A 22548-nucleotide genomic window follows, 5' to 3' on the forward strand; every position below is an offset into this window, starting at 1 on the left:
AGATAGGGAAAGATACAGGAAACTGAATGCAGATTTCCAAAAACAGCAAGGAGAGACACGAGGGTCTTCTTCAATGAGCAATGCAAAGAAATAGAGGAAAACAATAGAATGGGGAAAACCAGAGATCTGTTCAAGAAAATTGGAGATATGAAAGGAACATTTCGTACAAAGATTACCATAATAAAGGACAAAAGTGGTAAGGACCTAACAAAAGCAGAAGACATCAAGAAGATGTGGCAAGAATACACAGAGGAATTATACCAGAAATATATGGAGGTCTCGTACACCCCAGGTAGTGTGGTTGCTGACCTTGAGCCAGACATCTAGGAGAGTGAAGTCAAATGGGCCTTAGAAAGCACTGCTAATAACAAGGCCAGTGGAAGTGATGATATTCCAGCTGAACTATTTAAAATTTTAAAAGATGATGCTGTTAAGGTGCTACACCCAATATGCCAGCAAGTTTGGAAAACTCAGCAATGGCCAGAGGATTGGAGAAGATCAGTCTACATCCCAATTCCAAAGAAGGGCAGTGCCAAAGAATGCTCCAACTAGCACACAATTGCGCTCATTTCACACGCTAGCAAATTTAAAATTCTACAAGGCAGACTTAGGCAGTATGTGGACCGAGAACTCCCAGAAGTGCAAGCTGGATTTTGAAGGGGCAGAGGAACCAGAGACCAAATAGCAAACATGCGCTGGGTTATGGAGAAAGCTAGAGAGTTCCAGAAAAACGTCTACTTCTGCTTCATTGACTATGCAAAAGCCTTTGACTGTGTCGACCACAGCAAACTATGGCAAGTTCTTAAAGAAATGGGAGTGCCTGATCACCTCATCTGTCTCCTGAGAAATCTCTATGTGGGACAAGAAACTACAGTTAGAACTGGATATGGAACAACTGGATATGGAATTGATGCTTTTGAATTATGGTGCTGGAGGAGACTCTTGAGAGTCCCATGGACTGCAAGAACATCAAACCTGTCACAGTGGCCGGAGCAGGCTACTTCAGAGTAACGACGCTACGCAGCTCTGCATTTTATTCTTTTATTGGTGCTGCGTATTTACAGTGCTGAAGTCATTGCTATTTACACGGAACGATGGGGTCATTACGTTGCAGAACCTCCGAATGGCTTTTGGCGCGTCTTTCCCCAACACAAAAGCCTTGGAAGACCCATCCTCTTTCCCCTCCTCTTTCTCCGTAATTCCGGAGTTGGGGGGATGGGTCTCCCCCCCTTATTTGCCCCTTCCTGTCCCACCTGGGACCCTGGCTCTGCTACCCTGCCTGAGCCTCGGACACGACTTCCTGCTTCCTCACTGGAATCGGAGCTCCCTCTGCTTTCCCCTGTGCTCGGGGATGGGCTTGAACTCAGGAGGGGAGGGACTTCGCGATATCCCCTGTCCCTCACATCCACCCCCCTCCCAAGCTCTCCTTCTCCCCTCCCCAAGTCCCCCCCAGGTGGCGGGGACGACTCGAAGCCTAAGAACTCCGTACTTTCCGAGCCCGTTGGTGTGAACACCTCCCCCCAGTCCTGCGAGCCCCCCCCCTTCCGCCTGGGAGGACTGGAATCCCAAAAAGTCCGTGGCGTCCGAGCTAGTGGGGGTAAAAATGTGCTGCCAATCTGCTTCTGCCTCTGACTGGGTGGATCTCGGTGACACCCATACCTCGTCTTCTGGTTCCTCAAACTCCGCTTCCCAACGCCATGGTGAACTGCTCTCCCGTGCTTCCTCCTCCTCCCCCTCCCCTTCCATGTGCCAGGGCTTGGGTCTGTGGGGAAAGAGGGCGTGAAATTCTTCCACCAAGAATTCCTCCTGTATCTGAGTGGCTGGGACCCATTCATTCTGGGACGGTGGAGCATCCTCCCATGCCATGAGGTACTCCAGGCCCCCCACCCCCCTCCGTGAATCCAGGATGGCCGTGGCCTCATTGAGTTGCTCCCTGCCTCCCCACTCCCCCCCTCCCTCGGGGGTTTGTTCGCTGCCTCGGAGCCTGCTGCTTTCCCTGTACGGCGACAGCAGCGATCTATGAAACACTGGATGCACCCTCATGTCCTCTGGCAGTGCCAGTCTGAAGGCCACCGGGTTGACCTGTTGCGTGACCGTGAAGGGGCCCAACCTTCTGGGCGCCAGCTTTTTGCACCTCCCTCTGATGGGAAGGCCCTCCGAGGACAACCAAACCTTGTCCCCCACCCTGATGACCTCCCCTTGTCGCCTGTGGCGATCTGCCCCCTTCTTGTACGCTTCCTTGGCTCTCTCCAAGTGTTCTATGAGCTGCTGGTGCACCGTCTCCAGTTCCTCTGCCCAATCCTCAGCCTGCGGGCCCTCCTCCTCCTCCTCCCCCTCCCCCTCCCTCTCTGGGAAAGATCTGAGGTCGCGCCCATAATTGGCCTTAAAGGGCGACACCCCTGTGGAGACGTGCACTGCATTATTGTAGGCAAATTCTGCCAGTGGCAGGCGATCCACCCAGTCTGTTTGCCTCTGGCTGACGTAGCATCTGAGGTACTGCTGCAGGATGGCGTTGACCCTCTCCGCCTGTCCATTAGTCTGCGGGTGTCTAGCCGTCGACAAGCTGACTTCCACCTGCAGGAGGTTCATGAGCCGCCGCCAGAACCTGGAAACAAATTGGCGGCCTCTATCCGAAATAACTCTTAAGGGCAATCCATGCAGTCTGAAGACGTGGTCAACAAACAGTTTGGCTGTTTCTTCTGCGGAGACCGCCCTGGCACACGGTATAAAATGGCACATTTTGGACATAAGGTCCACCACCACCAACACTGCGGTCTTGCCTCTGGAAGAAGGCAGATCTGTGATGAAGTCCATGGACACCACTTCCCACGGCCTATGTGGTGTGGCTAAGGGCTCCAGCAATCCTGCTGGCGGTGCTCTGACCACCTTTGCCCGCTGGCAGGTGTCACAGCCCCGTACATAGTCTCGAACATCTTCCCGCACCCCTGGCCACCAGAAGTGTCTCATGACTAGGTGAGTGGTTTTGTCCCTTCCAAAATGACCCGCCGTTGGGTTGTCGTGCATCTGCTTGAGGACCTTACGTCTAAGCTGGGTGGTGGGCAGGTACAGTGCACCCTTGTAGAAAAGCAGCCCACTGCGTTCTGCAAAGTCTTTCGCCTGCTCCCTCCCCCCTCTCAGTTCTCTGAAGATGCGGTTGGCAAATTCATCCGCTGCTGTCAGTGCTGTGAGTTCTGCCTCGCTCACCACTGCTGCTCCGCAGGACCATGCTGACGGGGGGGAAATGTGCCTGGGTGCCGGTGGCGCCTCCTCCTCCATGTACTCCGGTTTGCGGGAGAGGGCATCCGCCCTGACATTCTGCTCCCCCGGGATGTAGTGGATGGAGAAGTTGAAGTTCGAGAAGAACTCTGCCCACCGTATCTGCCGCTGGTTGAGCACCCTGGCAGTTCTCCAGAACTCCAGGTTCTTGTGGTCTGTGCACACCTGGATGGGGTGCTTGGCGCCCACCAGGAAGTGTCTCCAATGCTGGAACGCAGCGTGGATCGCAAGAAGTTCCCTATCAAACACCGTGTAGTTGCGCTCTGGCTGGGTCAGCTTCCTGGAGCAGAAGGCACAGGGTCTCCACTCTCTGTTGGCGTCCAGTTGCAACAAAATGGCGCCCAGAGCTCTATCAGAAGCATCTGTCTCCACGCGAAGGGGCGCATCCTGAACCACGTGGAACAGGTTCTGGTCTGAGGCGAACACCCTCTTGAGGCTTTCGAACGCTGCTTGCGCCTCTGGTGTCCACCTGAACTTCTGCTTGCCTCTCAGGCAGTCAGTGATGGGAGCCGTAACGCGAGAGAAGTTCTTGATGAACTTCCTGTAGAAGTTGGCGAAGCCTAGTAGGCGTTGGGCATCCTTGCGCGTCCTGGGGCTGTGCCAGTCCAGGATGGCCTGCACCTTGTCCTTGTCCATCGCCAGCCCCTTGTCTGACAGCTTGTAGCCCAGGAAGTCCACCTCTTTGGTGTGAAACTTGCACTTCTCCAGCTTCACATACAGGTGGTTCTTCAGGCGCTGCAACACCTCCCTGACGTCTTTCACATGCTGCACTGGGTCATTGGAATAGATAAGGATGTCATCTAGGAAGACCAAGCAGTTCTTGAAAAGGAGGGACCCCAGGACGTGGTGCATGAAGGCCTGGAAGCATGCTGAGCCCCCTTGCAACCCGAAGGGCATCACCAGATATTCAAAAGAGCCCAGAGGCGTGAACATCGTGGTTTTCCATTCATCGCCTTCCCGGATCCTGATCAAGTTGTACGCCCCCCTCAGGTCTAGCTTGGTGAAAATCTTGCCCCTGCGTGCCGCTGTCAGGAGATCATCCACTCTGGGCATGGGGAAAGCCACTGGCTCTGTCACTGAATTCAGCCGTCTAAAATCCACCACAAGACGGCGCTGTTGCGTGTCTTTCTTGTCCACCCAGAAGACCGGGCTGCCCCCTGCTGCCTTGCTTTCTCTGATGAACCCCCGCTTGAGGTTCTTGTCGATGAAAGCGCGCAGATCCTCCAGTTCCTGGTCTGACATGGCGTACAGCTTGGCTGGGGGTATAGTTGCCCCTGGCACCAGGTTGATCTGGCAGTCAAAAGGCCTGTGCGGGGGTAGGTGGTCGGACTCCGCTTCGCTGAAGACCTCCTGCAGGTCCCAGTACGGCTTGGGTATCGCCTCACCCCCTTTGACGTGCATGGTGGCCACCGTGGCTATCGGAGGCCCCTCCCCTGGTTGGTGCTGCATGCAATGTTCCAGACAAAAGTCCGACCCAAACGTGATGCATCTCTGGTGCCAACTGATGGAGGGGTCGTGGCGCGCCAGCCAGCTCATGCCCAAGACGATGGGGGGGTCTGAGATGGTGGTGACGTTGAATGCCAGTGTCTCTGAGTGCCTTCCCACCGTCATTCTCATGGGGGGGGGTTTGATGAGTGATGGCCCCTCCCAGCAACTCTCTGCCGTCAATGGTTGCCACGTGCAGAGGAAAATCCAGCTGCAGAAGCTGGATCTGGTGCTCTTCTGCAAAGTTTCTCGAGAAGAAGTTGGCTGAGGCACCACTGTCAATTAAGGCGAGGACTGTCAGGGGATAGCCATTTGGGAGCGTTAGCGTCACTTCTAGAACCACTCCTGCTCTGGGAGGGGTGGGCTGGCTCTGCTCCTCTCTCTGCGGGTGGGCGGGCTGGGGCTGTTGTCTGCTGACTGTGCCTGGCTGCTGCCCCTTGTCTCCTGCAGCCAGGCTTTCCCGTTTCCCTGCTGTGGTGCTGCGTCAGTGGGGGAGGGCATAACCGTTCCCGCCTTTCCTTGCCACTCCCTGCGATGTGGGCAGTCTCTGACGAGATGCTGGGGGGAGTTGCAGAGAAAGCAATTCCCGCCCCTTCCCTCCTTGCGTCTTGGCGCCGCTGGGGTTTGAAAAGCCCGCGCGCGCGCGCTATCAATCTGCATGGGTTCCTGGTCCTGGCTGGCCCCAGGCGTGGCTTGAAAGGGTTGTTGGAGGAGTGGCTTCTCCTGCGACCGTGGGAACCAAGCCCGCTTTGCGCGCGTTGCTTGCTTGTCGCTCCACCGGGATTCCTGTCTCACCCCCACCGCCAGAGCCGCTTTGCTCAGCTGATCCATATTACTGGGCTTTGGACCTCTCGAGAGCTCATCCTTCACCTCCTCATGCAAACCCAAGTAGAACGCCGCTTGCATTGGGCCTGACTCTAGTTCCCACCCCAGTCTGTGCACCAGCATGGTGAATTTCGCCCAATATTCGCGAACTGTCATTTTTCCTTGGCGTAAATTATGAAGTTCCTCCTTAGTCTGGTCCATATGACTATCGGACGAATACATCGTTTTCAAACCTTCTAGAAATAGTTTGACATTCTTCATGCAAGGATTCTTTGTTGCGATTAACGGTCTTAGCCACTCCCTGGCTGCCCCGGTAAGGTGCTCCACAATAAACGCTACCCTGTGCTCATCATCAGGGAACTCATTATGGTGCAGCTCAAGAGCATACACAATCTCAGTCTCAAAGCCATGATATTCCCTCGGGTCTCCATTGAACTTGCTTACTAGGGTCCCGGCTCTCCTTCCTGGCAGCACTTGGACTTGGGGTGCCCCTCCCGCCTTGTTTTTCTCTGCATCCAGCTTGTTTTGGAGGTCTACCGCCACCGCCCTTAATTGCTGCTCTCTTTCCTGGAGCGCTCTCACCTGTTCCGCAAGTTGTAGCCAGTCGTCCTGGACCTTCTTGGTTTCTTCTTTAGCTGCCTTTAATTCCCCCTGCGCCTGCTGCGCCAACTGCTGCAGGTCTTGCTGGGCTTTCTCCGCGATCTGCCGCCATTTCTCCGCCTCTGACACACTCATCCCGGCAACTCCAAAGTAGCCCAAAAAAAGATTCGGAGGTTGCTGTCACAGTGGCCGGAGCAGGCTACTTCAGAGTAACGACGCTACGCAGCTCTGCATTTTATTCTTTTATTGGTGCTGCGTATTTACAGTGCTGAAGTCATTGCTATTTACACGGAACGATGGGGTCATTACGTTGCAGAACCTCCGAATGGCTTTTGGCGCGTCTTTCCCCAACACAAAAGCCTTGGAAGACCCATCCTCTTTCCCCTCCTCTTTCTCCGTAATTCCGGAGTTGGGGGGATGGGTCTCCCCCCCTTATTTGCCCCTTCCTGTCCCACCTGGGACCCTGGCTCCGCTACCCTGCCTGAGCCTCGGACACGACTTCCTGCTTCCTCACTGGAATCGGAGCTCCCTCTGCTTTCCCCTGTGCTCGGGGATGGGCTTGAACTCAGGAGGGGAGGGACTTCGCGATATCCCCTGTCCCTCACAAAACCTATCGATTCTTAAGGAAATCAGCCCTGAGTGCTCACTGGAAGGACAAATCGTGAAGCTGAGGCTCCAATACTTTGGCCACCTCATGAGAAGAGAAGAATCCTTGGAAAAGACCCTGATGTTGGGAAAGATTGAGGGCACAAGGAGAAGGGGACGACAGAGGACGAGATGGTTGGACAGTGTTCTCGAAGCTACCAACATGAGTTTGACCAAACTGCGGGAGGCAGTGGAAGACAGGAGTGCCTGGCGTGCTATGGTCCATGGGGTCATGAAGAGTTGGACACGACTAAACGACTAAACAACAACAACAAAACTTCCACTACAACTGAACCTCTATAGACTTCCCTAGCACTTATATGGCTTCTCCCCTGTATGAGTTTGTTGATGAATTCTAAGCTTTCCACTGACAGTGAAGCTCTTTCCGCACTCCATGCATTTAAATGGTTTTTCCCCAGTGTGGGTCTGTTGATGGTTTCTAAGGTTTCCACTCTGTCTGAAGCTCTTTCCACGCTCCATGCATTTAAATGGTTTCTCTCCTGAGTGAATCTGTTGATGCTTTCTAAGGTTTCCACTCTGACTGAAGCTCTTTCCACACTCCATGCATTTAAATGGTTTCTCTCCTGAGTGAATCTGTTGATGGTTTCTAAGGTGTGCACTCCGACTGAAGCTCCTTCCACACTCCATGCATTTAAATGGTTTCTCTCCTGTGTGAATCCGTTGATGGTTTCTAAGGTCTCCATTCCGACTGAAGCTCTTTCCACACTCCATGCATTTAAATGGTTTCTCTCCTGTGTGAATCCGTTGATGGTTTCTAAGGTGTCCACTCTGAATGAAGCTCTTTCCACACTCCATGCATTTAAACGGTTTCTCTCCTGAGTGAATCCGTTGATGGTTTCTAAGGTGTTCACTCCGACTGAAACTCTTTCCACACACTATGCATTTAAATGGTTTCTCTCCTGTGTGAATCCGTTGATGAATTCTAAGTGTTCCACTGTGACTGAAGCTCTTTCCACACACCATGCATTTAAATGGCTTCTCCCCCATATGAGTCCGTTGATGTGTTCTAAGGTGTCCACTAATAGTGAAGCTCTTTCCACACTCCATGCATTTAAATGGTTTCTCTCCTGTGTGAATCCGTTTATGCATTCTAAGGCACCCACTGTGACTGAAGCTCTTTCCACACTCCATACATTTAAATGGTTTCTCTCCTGTGTGAATCCGTTGATGCTTTCTAAGGTCTCCACTCTGACTGAAGCTCTTTCCACACTCTATGCATTTAAATGGTTTCTCTCCTGTGTGAATCCGTTGATGAATTCTAAGTGCTCCACTGTCACTGAAGCTCTTTCCACACTCTATACATTTAAATTGTTTCTCTCCTATGTGACTCCGTTGATGAATTCTAAGTGTTCCACTGTGACTGAAGCTCTTTCCACACTCCATGCATTTAAATGGTTTCTCTCCGGTGTGTGTCCGTTGATGAATTCTAAGGTGTACACGCTGACTGAAGCTCTTTCCACACTCCATGCATTTATATGGTTTCTCTCCTGTGTGAGTCCGTTGATGAATTCTAAGGTGTCCACTCTGACTGAAGCTCTTTCCACACTCTATGCATTTAAATGGTTTCTCTCCTGTGTGATTTCGATGATGTGAATTCAGGTCTCCACTCTGACTGAAGTTCTTTCCACACTCCATACATTTAAATGGTTTCTCTCCTGTGTGAGTGCGTTGATGAATTCTAAGTTTTCCAGTCTGACTGAAGCTCTTTCCACACTCCATACATTTAAATGGTTTCTCTCCTATGTGACTCCGTTGATGAATTCTAAGTGTTCCACTGTGACTGAAGCTCTTTCCACACTCCATGCATTTAAATGGTTTCTCTCCTGTGTGAATCCGTTGATGGTTTCTAAGGCCTCCACTCTGACTGAAGCTCTTTCCACACTCCATACATTTAAATGGTTTCTCCCCCGTGTGACTCCGTTGATGAATTCTAAGGTTTCCACTGTCACTGAAGCTCTTTCCACACTCTATGCATTTAAATGGTTTCTCTCCTATGTGACTCCGTTGATGAATTCTAAGTGTTCCACTGTGACTGAAGCTCTTTCCACACTCCATGCATTTAAATGGTTTCTCTCCTGTGTGAGTCCGTTGATGAATTCTAAGTTGTCCAGTCTGTCTGAAGCTCTTTCCACACTCCATGCATTTAAATAGTTTCTCTCCTATGTGACTCCGTTGATGAATTCTAAGGTTTCCACTGTCACTGAAGCTCTTTCCACACTCTATGCATTTAAATGGTTTCTCTCCTATGTGACTCCGTTGATGAATTCTAAGTGTTCCACTGTGACTGAAGCTCTTTCCACACTCCATACATTTAAATGGTTTCTCTCCTGTGTGAGTCCGTTGATGAATTCTAAGTTGTCCAGTCTGACTGAAGCTCTTTCCACACTCCATGCATTTAAATGGTTTCTCTCCTGTGTGAGTCCGTTGATGAATTCTAAGGTGTCCACTCTGACTGAAGCTCTTTCCACACTCTATGCATTTAAATGGTTTCTCTCCTGTGTGAATCTGTTGATGGTTTCTAAGGTGTCCACTCTTTCTGAAGCTCTTTCCACACTCTATGCATTTAAATGGTTTCTGTCCTGTGTGAGTTCGATGATGTGAATTCAGGTCTCCACTCTGTCTGAAGCTCTTTCCACACTCCATACATTTATATGGTTTCTCTCCTGTGTGAATCCGTTGATGGTTTCTAAGGTGTCCACTCTGACTGAAGCTCTTTCCACAATCTATGCATTTAAATGGTTTCTCTCCTATGTGACTCCGTTGATGAATTCTAAATGTTCCACTGTGACTGAAGCTCTTCCCACACTCCATACTTTCAAATTGTTTCTCCTTTCTCTTTCCACACTCCATGTATTTAAATGGCTTCTTCGTTATTCACATTGAACATGGCCCCACAGAATTCTGACTGCCTTCTTCATTGTCTGGTTTGGAGGGCGAAGTGGGGAGGAAATCCGATTTGTTTTCTACAAGGAGAAGAAAGGAATATTAGCACCTGCTCTTATTTTAACATCTCATATATTCTATCCTGTCCCCCCTATGTTCCACATTTTTGGGAAATGGAAAGGAACTAATGTGAAATAATGGTAGTGCATCATCAACCTTTCATAACCCTTAATCTTCGTTAATGAAGCAGCATTATCTCAGAATATGGTTGAACTGTGGTATTTACTTTTTAAATAATGAGGTTTCTCACAGGAAAGGGAGCTGCTCTGAACTTCCGGTTGACTGCGCCATCTTCTCCAGTCGGAGGTCCATTCAGCGGAGCGGATCTCAGTGCTTCAGAGGTGGGCAGAACCACTCGAGCACAGCCGACCCCCCCCAAAAAAACCCAATCAAGCGTTTTGGGGGCTGAATGTCCGGCGGGCACCATTTACGGGCTCCCTCCTCCCCGGTTCAGCTCTGTTTTGAGCCCCCGAGAGTGAGGACGTAGAGCTGCGGTACATGGACAAAGACCGCTAACTCTGATGGAAAGGAATAATAAAATATTGGAGGACAAGGAAGATGGATTGGAAATACAAGAAATTACAGTGAAGAAAAGAAAAAAGGAAGAATTAGTTCCTGGGGACAAGGTGAAAGATTTTTAAGGAAAAAAAGAAGGAAGGCTCCAAGATGGAGAGAAAATCTACAAAGTAGTATCATGGAACTTTGTTAACCCAGGGACGGAAGAACAAGAACCATTATTGGGACTTAAGGAAAATGTTATGACTAATGACTGGCAAGGGAGTCTTTATGGTATCAGGGGGGCAGAGGGAGGGGAGGAAAACAGGGCTAAAAACAGGTCAGAACGAGATTAATATTAAATATTTCTAGGTAAAATATTTCTGGGCTAAAAACGGGAGTCGGATGAAGAAAAAAAGGAAATTGTCGTTTTGTAGGATTGGATAAAAATGGTTTTGAATTTGGGCTATATTATGGAACTTGCTGTATCGATTGAGGAAGACGAGACCGGGGGGAGGAAGAGGCTGAAGTTGAAGGAAAAAATGTAGATGATATACGTGAAATTAAAAGGAATGATTAATTGTAGGATCTTTTTTTTATTTATTTTTTATTCCTTGAAGGAGATTTAGGCTAGGGAGGGAAAATATGATAATGTAATGTGTGAATTGAGAAACAGGTTTAGCATAGTTAAATAGCAATGGTAGGGAATTAGATAGTTGAGCGGATTTCTGCTTCTGTTCCTCTTTCTGCCCTGGAGCCTCTTGGTGGCAGGGGGAGGCTCGGGGGGGGGCTCTGGAGGGGGTGGTAGGGAGAAGCTTAACTTTAAAAAAGGACCACCTCCAACTGTCCGTTCACCCTGGGACCTCGTGGCAGGAGGAGGACCAGGGATGGGGGGATAGGAGGAGGTGGATAAAAAGTGAAAAAGAAATAAGAGAGGAAAGTTTTAGAAATATAATTAGTTTGAAATAATGTTTTGTTTCTAGGATAAGGGTTGAAGTTTTGATATATGAAAACTGCTAAGGATAAAAACAATGAAAATCAGAAGGATGGGATTTGAGGAAGTCCACAAAACAATGTTAAATAAAAATGAGGGTAAAACAATTGATACTGTATTTTTCGCTCCATGGGATGCACTTTTTTTCCTCCTCAAGAGTAAGGGAAAATCTCTGTCCGCCCTATGGAGCGAAGGCGTGGTCCCTGGAGCCAAATTCCTCAGGGGCGAAAAGCACATTGTATTTTTTTTTAAAGAAAAATGAATGGGGTGTTAAAGGAAGCCGCTCAGCAGCTGATCGGCAAGATCGGGAGAGAGATTAGGCGGGGCCAAAGCCGTGAGGCTGCTTCCTTGCCCTCTTCTTGGCGGTGGCAGTCACTCCCTCTCCTTCTCCTGCGGAGGGCTGGTAAGGGCAAGCATGGCCGTGGCCCTGGTGTCACCGCCACCACCCCAATGCTGAGCAACGCCCCCTCCCACCGCCGCACTGGGCTCACTCCCCCACCTGCCTGAGACTGCCCAGCCCTTTCCTTCCCAACCTCAGCCTGGAGCGCTGAGGGCAGAAAGCTGGCGGGAGGCGGTCGAGAGGGCTGCTTTGTGCCTGCCTCCGAAGCACACTTTGTTCCCTCAGCTCTGCCTCAGAAGCTCTCTCTGGAACATTTAAAAGTAACCCCGTTTCCCGATGAAAACACCTGGGAGCCTTCTGGTGAGGCTGTTTAGCCAAGCCAGCTCTCCTCAATAATAGGCGGTCAGGGAGAGAGCGAGGGAAGGTGGCGACATTATTTCGCAAGAGGAACTAATGGGTTTTTAAAGGACAAGCGAGCTAATCCGGGGACAGAAGAAGAAAGTGGTAGAAGCAGCAGCAGAGGGCAGAAGGGAGGGGGCAGGCCTCGCTTCCCTTCACAACATTCCAAATTTATAACTTCTATCATATCTACTTTAATACATTATCCTAGATCGACCCTCCCTCCCCTAGAGTCCGGTTCCCCAGATGCACCGACTAACTCCTTAAAACATTCCAGTTTCAGACCTTTTTAATCCGTCCCCTCATTAATCATAAACACTTTTCATCCCACACCTGCTCTGGTCCACTCCAATCCATACCACCCTCTCACCCTCCCATTCTGCTGTTCTAGTTCTTTAACCCAAATCCCACACCGTTCTTCTTTTTTCACACTTTCATCCCCCCAGATATCTTGTCCACTGCCTGGATTGTGCTCCCCCTCTCTCACTAGGGGAGCACAATTCCATGTACAGTCTTTTTCTTTTGCCCAAGCATAATAGTCCCTGTGTCGTCGGCTCGGAGCTTCACACTGCTGAGGTAGCGAATTGACCCAAGTCTCCGTCTCCACTCTGCCTGCTCTCGGGGCTCTTAAAAGAGCTTACCGGGCAGCGAGGGAGACTTCACGGAACACTGCTGGGTCTCCACGTCCCCAGAAAGCCCGATCTGGGGTTTTCCCGAGGGGTCACAGCGCGCCTGTGACACCACCTCCTCTACAGCGCTGGGGGCCTCGGAGACCGAGGTTACCCCCCGCCGCTCGGCAATGGCAGCAAACCGGAAGTCCTAAAAGGATGTCATATAAAGGAGGGAGAAAGGTTGTTTTCTGCTGCTCCAGAGAAGAGGAGATGGAGCAGTGGATTCAAGCTACAAGAAAGAAGATTCCACCTAAACATTAGGAAGAATTTCCTGACAGTAAGAGCTGTTTGACAGTGGAATTTACTTCCAAGGAGTGTGGTGGAGTCTCCTTTTTTGGAGATCTTTAAGCGGAGGCTTGACAGCCATCGGTCCTGTATACTTGAAGGAGCATCTCCACCCCCATCATTCAGCCACTGAGATCCAGCACCGAGGGCCTTCTGGCGGTTCCATCATTGCGAGAAGTGAGGTTACAGGGAACCAGACAGAGGGCCTTCTCGGTAGTGGCACCCGCCCTGTGGAATGCCCTCTCAGCAGATGTCAAGGCAATAAGCAGCCATTTTACTTTTAAAAAACAACTGAAGATGGCCCTGTTTAGGGACGTTTTTAATGTTTGATGCTGTATTGTTTTTAATATTTGGTTGGAAGCCTCACAGAGTGGCTGGGGCAACCCAGCCAGATGGGCAGGGTATCAATAAATATATTATTATTATTATTATTATTATTATTATTATTATTATTATTATTATTATTATTATGATGTCAGGAATGCTTTGATGGTGTTTTCTGATTGGCAGGGGGTTGGACTTGATGGCCCTTGTGGTCTCTTCCAACTCTATGGTTCTGAGTGAAGAGGATTTAGCCAGCATGGAGGCTGAAGAATAGTAAAGCCAGAACCATCATTTTAGATTGGCTCCATGATGAGTAGTTATCCATTATTGACTGCAAGAGATGATGCGTCTCAAATCTTATAGGATTTAGAGCACATGTATGGAGACACTAATTATGCTTCTAAACAGATTGCAAAGACCAGAGACACACCCAGAAAAATTGTGTGCTTTAATTGTAACAAAGAAGACCAGACTGCAAGAAACTGTAAGGCTCCAAAGGCAATTAAACCCCATCCTTATAAACAAGGTAAGGAAAAGAAGGGGAGATCTGAACGCACTTGGTACTATAAAAAAAGAATTTGATTGTTCAGAATCAATGGGGATGAGTACTGCTCACATGAAATGCAAACTCTCCTGGCGAAGGAGGGAATTGAACATGTAACCACAATTCCCTACACACCACAACAAAACTCCATAGCTGAGAGAAAGTTTAGGTCTATCATGGAGACAACTAGATTCCTGTTAAAATATGCATCCCTACCCCAGAAAGCTGTGGGCGGATGCAGCAAGTCCTGCAGTATATCTCTAGAACAGATTGCCAGCCAAAGGAGCTAAATGCTTTGATGAGCACAACAAGGATGAGACGAAAAAATAGTCTTGTGGATTTATGTGAGGAGTCAGAAAAAGTCCCAAATCTTGTGCACTTTCTTCATTAACCTTACCACGTCCAGAGCTGTCTTCCAAGGTCACAGCCCCCTCCACAGGCGATGCAAAAGGAGAGGAGGCAGAGGACCAGACTCCTAGCGGTACCAGAGATGAAGAGGAGGATCCGTATGGAGACATGCCAGCACTGGAGGAGGATGAGGAAGCTGATGCAGTCCTGGAACCACAGGTTAGATGCTCATCCAGAACCAACAGAGGTGTCCCACCCGTATGACTCTCCTACTTCACAGGGTCGCCGTCACCTCAAGAACCTTCTACATGGGAGGAGATGCAAACTGCAGAAGCCTCTCTCTGGAGGAAGGCCGCACAAGAGATGGATGCACTGCATCAAAATAAGACATGGACCCTTACTGACCTACCTCCCGGTAAGAAGGCCATACAAAGTAAGTGGCTGTTTAAGATTAAGAAAGGGGCAAAAGAATAAGTGCAGCGCAAGGCTTTTCTCAACGCTATGGCAAAGATTATGAGGTATGGCTGTGAGGTACAGCAGCATAAGAATGCCTTTGAGCATTGCAGCCGCCAAGCAAATGGAAATTAGGTACATTGACATTGCAATTGCCTTTCTTCATGGTCAAATTTCAGAAGCAACCTTAAGGTTTTATTAAACCACATGAGGGACCTTTAGTGAGCCAACTGCAAATGGGACTTTATAGACTTAAGCAGACTGCTAGGGCCTGGAATCAGAAACTGCACAAAATGCTGATGCAGCTTGGGTACAAGCAAGGCCATGCCGACAAGTGCCTGCACAGCAAGTCAAGTGATGGACCATTTTTCATACGTTTTAGCGTTTGTTGAGGACTTGATTCTTGCCACAGCAAATGACAGACACTATGTACAGGCTGTGAAACACCTAAGCAAAGAGGTTGAGGTCAAGGAACTGGGAAAGATCCAGAACTACCTCAGAATCCAAGTTGAAAGAGAAGAAGATGGGTCATTTCTTCTAAATCAACGGCAAAAGATTCATGACCTTATCCAGAATTTGCAAATGCAAGATGCACACCCAGTTCCAACGCCCATGGCTACTGACTTCTTAAGGAATCAGCAGGATTTGAAACCATTGCCTGACAACATAGAATACAGGTCAGCAATTGGTAGACTTTTGTATCTTGTTACCACTTGTAGACCTGTTTTAGCTAATGCTGTGGGAATTCTTAGTGGGAAGGTAAATGCCCCCACTGAACAGGACTGTGCGGGTGTGAAAAGGGGGGGTACGGTATTTGAAGGGCACAATGAATTGTAAATGGAGGTTGCCAGCTGTTAGTAATCCTGAAAAGTTTGGGTATACTGATGCAGATTGGGCTGGACGTACCACTGACTATAAATCCACAGGTGGATAGAGTATGTATTTATGTTTGGGGAGGGGTTCAATAAATAAATAACAATAACAATCTATATATATAAATGTAAAAATCGTGAAACTGCGTTTGACACTTTTCTCCGTAACCGCTTGACCGATCGTCCTGAAATTTTGACACAACGATCCAGGCCACTCCCAGAGCGTTGTTGGGGGCAAAAATCCCTCAAATCGCACAGCTGCGCAGGTACAGACCTGCTTTCCCACCAACTCAAACAGCGCCCTCAAGTGGCGTAATACCCTCCTCCACCCCCTCCCTTCCTGTGAAATATAAGCCACACCCACAAACCAAATGACATCATCATCAACCAAGCAAATGAAATCAGCAAGGCAGCCATTATCACAGGCCGCAGCACGGCCTCTGTTTATGTAGGCCCCCACTAGGCCCGAGGGGGGGGATAACCGACAGCAACGCACTTGGGGGCACGGCAAGGGGTTTTTACTTTACAATTTAGCAGCAATACCCCCCCCAATAAATACCATCCTTCAAAACGTCATGAGATACGCTGGTCACGGGGGGGGGGGACAGAATAGATCATGGATCGGGACACGTGGGGCCAATCACAGGGATTAGCCACAACAATGCACCACACCCACAAACCCCGCCTCCGCCACAATATCCTGTAAAACAGGGGGACTCTGAGGCTCAGGGGGATCTGAAGGGGGTCTATTACCAGACAACCCACAGAGTCAGGCCAGGGCCAAGGAATGGAGATGCAGGGCGGAGGCCTCGGGTCACATTTAAATACTAGCCCAAGCCAAGGGCTCGCTTCTACTTTACAGCCTAAAGACTAGGCCTAGGCTCCATTTTACGGACTAGGCCTCAGCTCTATAACCCTTTAAATACTATCCCGAAAGGAGCCCTGGGTGGGAGGAGGAGCCCAAATAGGTCATGGGCTGACGTAGGGTGGGGGGGGCAACTGTCCAACAGCCACTAAAACAGCCATTCCACCCCAAGCCCAACCAAAACCTGTCCCGGCGGCTGCATTAATAAACGCCTGACAGCATTAGGCAGTTGTTCATAATTTCTCCTAACACGCACTTGGGGGCACAGTGAGGGTTTTTCGCTTTATAATTTAGTGACCGTTGTGTCACATGCGAGGCTATGGCGGCCATTTTAAGTAAGGGCAGTTGTTCCCCTTTTAACCTAGACTTTACCGTGTTTCTCCGAAAATAAGACACTGTCTTATATTTATTATTCCTTAAAAAAAACCCCACATTGGCTTATTTTTAGGGGATGTCTTATTTATTATTACGTGTCCAGCCTTGCCTCTTCCTTGGGGCCCTCCAGAACTGCGCCTATCACTATGTCTTATTTTTGGGGTATGGCTTATATTGCGCAAATGCTTAGAAATCCTGCTATGGCTTATTTTATGGGTATGTCTTATTTTAGGAGAAACAACTGATTGTAAGCCTCTGTGTCTTTTTTTAAAAAAAACACACAACCATGCACTTTCTCTCCCCAGTTTAAGTCCTCAGATATTTCCAGTGGCTACCCCCCCCCCATTTACAATCCCCTACCTTCCCCTTGCCACTTCCTGGGTTTTTTATGGAACTGAACAACTCAGGTACTTCAGAACGCGCCTTCTGCTGCCAGGCCCTTGCAGCATAGCTGCCAAGTTATCCCTTTTTTTCAGGGAAATTTCATTATGCTGAATAGGCTTCCTCGTGAGAAAAAGGAAAACTTGGCAGCTATGCCCTTGCAGGGCCAGACAGAGGCCTGGGCCAGGTAGATAAGATAATGTGGCCCTGTTTTTAACCCTTTTGTTACTTTTTCCATTTTACTGATTGTGAATATGCAGACCGAGACCCCCTTTAGATTTGGAGGCCCGCGCCAGGTGGCCCATATGACCCCCCTCCATCTGTCTGGGCCTGTCTGTTGCTACGGAGCTATGGGGCTTCGCTATTTGACACCCCCCCTCGGGATTTTTTAAGTAGTTCTCTGCCTCCCAGGGCACATTATCACCCCCGATCCTTAATCTAAATATATAGAAATGCTCACGATGCGTGCGCATGGGCCAATGTATGGAGATACAGGGGGGAGGGGACAACAGAGGGCTCAGACAAAAGTAAATACTGGGAAATGGAACCCAGAAACTGACAGCTCCTTCTCCAAGGCTGGGGGCCAATGTAGGAAGATACCGGGGGTAGGGGCCAACACTCCCCAGGGACAACAGAGGGCTCAGACAAAAGTAAATACTGGGAAATAAAACCCAGAACCTAACAGTTCCTTCTCCAAGGGTGGGGGCCAAGGTATGGAGATACATGGGGGAGGGGCCAACACTCCCCAGGGACAACAGAGGGAAGGATATCCTACCGAAACACAGGGATGAGCCGGGGTGGAGGGAGGAGGGGCAGGATACGTCATGGATCGGGACAGGGGGGGGGATCACAGAAAAGAACCACAGCAACGCGTGGCCGGGTCAGCTAGTTGTAATGATAAATACACATGCTGGGGAGGAACCCCACCCATTTCCATAACAATCTTCCCAATCCCTTAAATCCCACAGATGTGAGAACTGATATAGTGGGAATAATGGAAACCTGGTGGAATGGAGAGGAGTGGGGCACAGGTATCTCTGGGTAGGAACCCTTTAGGGCCGCAGGTGGTGCTGTGGGTTAAACCACAGAGCCTAGGGCTTGCCAATCAGAAGGTTGGCGGTTCAGATCCCTGCGATGGGGTGAGCTCCTGTTGCTCGGTCCCAGCTCCTGCCAACTTAGCAGTTCAAAAGCACCTCAAAGTGCAAGTAGATAAATAGGTACCGCTCCGGCGGGAAGGTAAATGGTGTTTCCATGTGCTGCTGTGGTTCGCCAGAAGCGGCTTTGTCAAGCTGGCCACATGACCTGGAAGCTGTACGCTGGCTCCCTCGGCCAATAATGCGAGATGAGCGCTTCAACCCAGAGTCAGTCACGACTGGACCTAATGGTCAGGGGTCACTTTACCTTTACCTTTAGGAACCCTTTAGATGTTTCTCCACAGAGACACAGGCATGTGGGAGAGACTGTAGTTGACAAGACAAAAGCCTCAAAGGGCGGAAATAATAAAGTGGGCTTCCTCCCTTTCCTCTTTCCTCCAATGGTTGGACTCGCTATAACAGCCCCCAGCGCCCCATGCAGGAGCTGACCTGGGACTTATGGCAGGGCAAGGACTGAGCTTCATGGGAGGAGAGGGTGGGTTGGATCAGGCCTCCTGTTCAAGGATCTCTCCCTGGTCGACTTGAAGTCATGGCAGATTCCTGGGCAGGTGGGAGAAGTCAAGGCAGGCAGCCCCCAAATCTATCTCTCTTTCTCCAATATGGCTTTGATTCCTCCCCCATAGATGCTTCCTTTCCTCCCTCAGCCCCCTAACTTCCTCTGCCCTCCTCCCTCCGCCCCTGAGGGTCCCCTTTGCAAGAGGACCCCCTGGCAGACTCACCATTCGTGCCAAATTGCTCCCAAGCCCTCCCACCTCTCCATCCAGAGGGGCCTAGCAAGAAGAGCAAGGAGGGGGCAGAGGAGGGAGAGGGGGGTCTCTATCCAGCCCTATCTTGCCTCCATTAACCCTTCCATGGACTCCCTCTCTCTGGACCAGGCATGTCCAAAGTGCGTTTGGAGGACCTAATCTATCTGCATACTTGCCTTGGTACCCGGGCAGAGCCAGGAGCGCCCCAGGAATTCCTGCCAGGGGGAACCCAGAACATGCAGAGGGGAACGGAATTGAGGCCTCAGTTTGGGGGTGGGGGGACCCCCTTGGCGGGCCTCCCATTTCTATTCCCTAAAAGGGGTCCGGGGGCAGGGGAGCTGAGCATCTTGCAATGCAAACCCTGCCGGTGCTCCCTCTGCAGTGAGGCCCCCCTGCACCCCCACCCCGCTGCATTTCCCATAGTAAAAGGCAGGAAGGCTGATTTCTTTTTGGGGGTGGGGCTTGCAATGCGAACCCTGCGAATGGAGGGTCCCCGATCTGCAGCCGGATTGCATGGATCGGGGCCTCTGCAGATAGCGCCCAGGAAGAAGTGAGTTGTTCTTGGGTGGGGGTCTCTGCCCCTTTCTCTCCCCGCCCATCGCCCCCTTCCCCGCCCTGCAGCTCTACCTCTTTGTCCTCTCTGCTCCCCCTCCCTTGCTAGCTATTCTACTCCCATTTCCTTTCCCGCCGCAATATATAAAGGGCTGGGGGCTCTCCAAGGATGCGCCCCCTCTGGGGGAGGGGTTCCTTTATCCCAGCAGGGCCTAAATCAGCCCCTCCCCCGCTCGACTGATCCACAGAAAGAAGGGGGAGGGGGAGCACTCCCTTACTTCCTCTCATCCCCCCCCCTCGCCCAAAAGTCTGCCCTCCCTTCCCAGCTGCCCTGTTTGCAGATTCGGGGGGGGGAGCGCGTCCTTCTCCCCCTCCCCACAACCCCAAATCTCCCCCCAACCAAAAAAAAATTTCGCACCTTTTTTCCTCCTCCTCTGCAGACCTGCTCCTCTTCTGGGAATGTGAATGGCGGCCCCTCCCCCTCCAACCTTGGGCCCCCCCTCCCCCCTCCAATCCTTCCTGCCTCTCTAGGAAGCGGAGCTCACTGACCCATGGGGAGGAATGAGTGACGCCTCCCTCCCAGAAGACACAAATCCTCCTCCCTCCAAACAAGCTCTGAATATCCTGTTTCTTTCCTATAATCTCCCAGGTTCGATCCCCGGAGGCGGCAGGGAAAGAGACCCCCCCCCCCACCTCCGAAAAAGTCCTCCGGGGCAGGAAGGTGGCACAGCTTACATTCCCCCTTCATCTCTTTTAATCCCTTGCCGGGAGGGAGTGATTGAGATGGGGATCCGGTCATTTTCACACCCATTTCCCAACGTGGCGTAGGGTGTCCCCGTTACAACAGCCCTGCAATGTAGAGTGGAGTTGTTATGCGCGTTTGAGGCTTGGAATAGTAATTTAGGACAACCCTAAATGGTGTTATCCCTTGACATTATATCGTACAGAACCATAGCATCACAGAATCTTAGAACTGGGAGGGACTGGAGAATCATCTAGACCAACCCCCTGCAAGGCAGGAATCTCAGCTAAAGCATCCAGGACAGATGGTCACCCAATCTCTGCTCAAAAACCTCCATGGAAGGAGAGCCCACCACCTCTCATGGGAGTCTGTTCCCCTGCCAAACAGCTCTTGCTGTCAGAGAGGCTTTCCAAATGTTTAGTCAGAATCTCCTTCCTTGCAACTTGAAGCCATTGGTTTCTGCAGCCTGTGGCAGCTAGACTGTCGATTGGGGTTACCCACTGAGACCATATAACCATTTAACCAGGCCTTTGGTTGATTTGATTGACATCCTGTGCCCTTTTAAAATGTTTATTATCGGGGGTGGGTGGGTATTGGGTTGTTTTTATTTTGCTTTTGTATTTTGTGGTTTTATATTTTGATTTTATTCTGTGAACCGCTCTGAGACCTCAAGGTATAGGGCAGTATATAAATTTGATTAATAATAATAATAATAATGGAATAGAGTTATATTTTCTTGTTGCTGCATCACCCTGTGGGCTCATGTTAAGCCAGTCCTTTTCACATGTCCTGCTAGTAAGCCAGGTGTCCCCCATCCTCTCTTTGTGCAGGTGGTTCTTCCTGCCTAAGTGCAGGACTTGACATTTCTCTCTGTTGAAATTCATTTTGTTATGCAAGGAGGTGCCCCAGCCGAGCTGCTATTCCTGTTACAGGAAACATCAGGGGAAAACTAATAGCGCAAGTTGCGCCCAAATTCTCGGTCCTCATTTTCCCAAGCGGTGGATCTATGGCTGGGCAGGATGTGTCCTGCCTCAGACTGCAGGGGAGGCAGCTCACAGGATGGACTGCTCTCCAGTGCACCCCTTTTCCCAAGGGAGGAGGGTCCTGGCTGACTTGGTTTGCTTCCTCAAGTGGTGGAATCAATGTGTCCCAGAAAACAGGGTCTTCCTTGCAGGCTGAAGTGGTGCAGTCCAGATACAAGCTAAACCCCTGGGGATGTGGAGGAGGCAGAGACTTTGGGCCTCTCCCTCCCTTCCCCACCCCTTTGAGAGCATACCAGGCCTCACTTGTGAATGATGGGTTCAACAGTTCCTGGAAAGAGCCCTGAGAAGTGGCCACACCAGGTCCATGTGCCCCGATGACGTTCAAAGGGAGCTTCCTGTCGGCCTCCAGGCAGTTTGTGGATTTGTAGAAAGTTGACCCTTAAGTTTGGGACCTGCCAAACGCACACTATAGACATCCATAGGGTTTCTCCCCTATGTGTGTTATCTTGGGGATAATTTGATATGAGCTTACAGTGAAGCATTGAACACACACTTAGGCCACCTCCCCATTGCATGGAGGTCTCTCTGGCACTGCCCACTAGGAGGCGAGTCCTTCCTGGTTATGCCACTAAACAGCCCATTTATTCCTGATGCCCTCAGAGATAATTTTTATCTGAACACTTCCTCCTTAACATAGCCAAGAATAAGGAGGTGTTGCAACACAATCTTTCTCTATATAAAAATGGTGAAGGTGCATGTGTGTTATTCCCCACTTTTCTCCCAAAAGCACCTACCCGATCGCCCTGAAATTTGGCCACAACTTCAGAGTCACATGAGAGCAGGTAAACATGAACTTACACTGACCAGCAGACACACCAAACACAGGAAAAAACCTGGATTTTTGGTTTTAAAACATTGCCCCCTCCAGTGGACATCCAACAAACAAGATCCAAAATAGTGGCAAAATCCCCCCACTCCCCATCCACCCCACCAAACAAAATCCTACATACACCCCAAATTCCCCCCACTCCTCATCCACCCCACCAAACAACATCCAACATACTGGCAAAATTACGGCCACTCTCTATTGACCCCACCAACGCGGGACACAGCCCACCCCGGAGACCAGACCTCTGCCAGAGACCAGCCCACCCCAACAGTACCCCAATTCCCAAGGACCCCCCCTCCTGCCATGGAGGTAACTACCCCAGAGACCCCCTATGGCGTTTC

General features: G+C 50.2%; 1 protein-coding gene across 1 annotated transcript in view; it reads right to left on the reverse strand.

Annotated features, from left to right (window-relative positions):
• Positions 1 to 7140: 7140 nt before the first annotated feature.
• The window catches only part of LOC132591223 (uncharacterized), a 28149-nt gene continuing 12741 nt past the window's right edge, over positions 7141 to 22548 (reverse strand). Inside the window, exon 3 of the mRNA XM_060268712.2 lies at positions 7141 to 9575. Within this exon, the coding sequence (XP_060124695.2) occupies positions 7141 to 9575 (2435 nt within the window). The remainder of the gene's footprint in view (positions 9576 to 22548) is intronic.

Source organism: Zootoca vivipara, chromosome 2, assembly GCF_965207765.1.
Source record: "Zootoca vivipara chromosome 2, rZooViv2.hap1.1, whole genome shotgun sequence".
NCBI classification, from domain to species: Eukaryota; Metazoa; Chordata; class Lepidosauria; order Squamata; family Lacertidae; genus Zootoca; species Zootoca vivipara.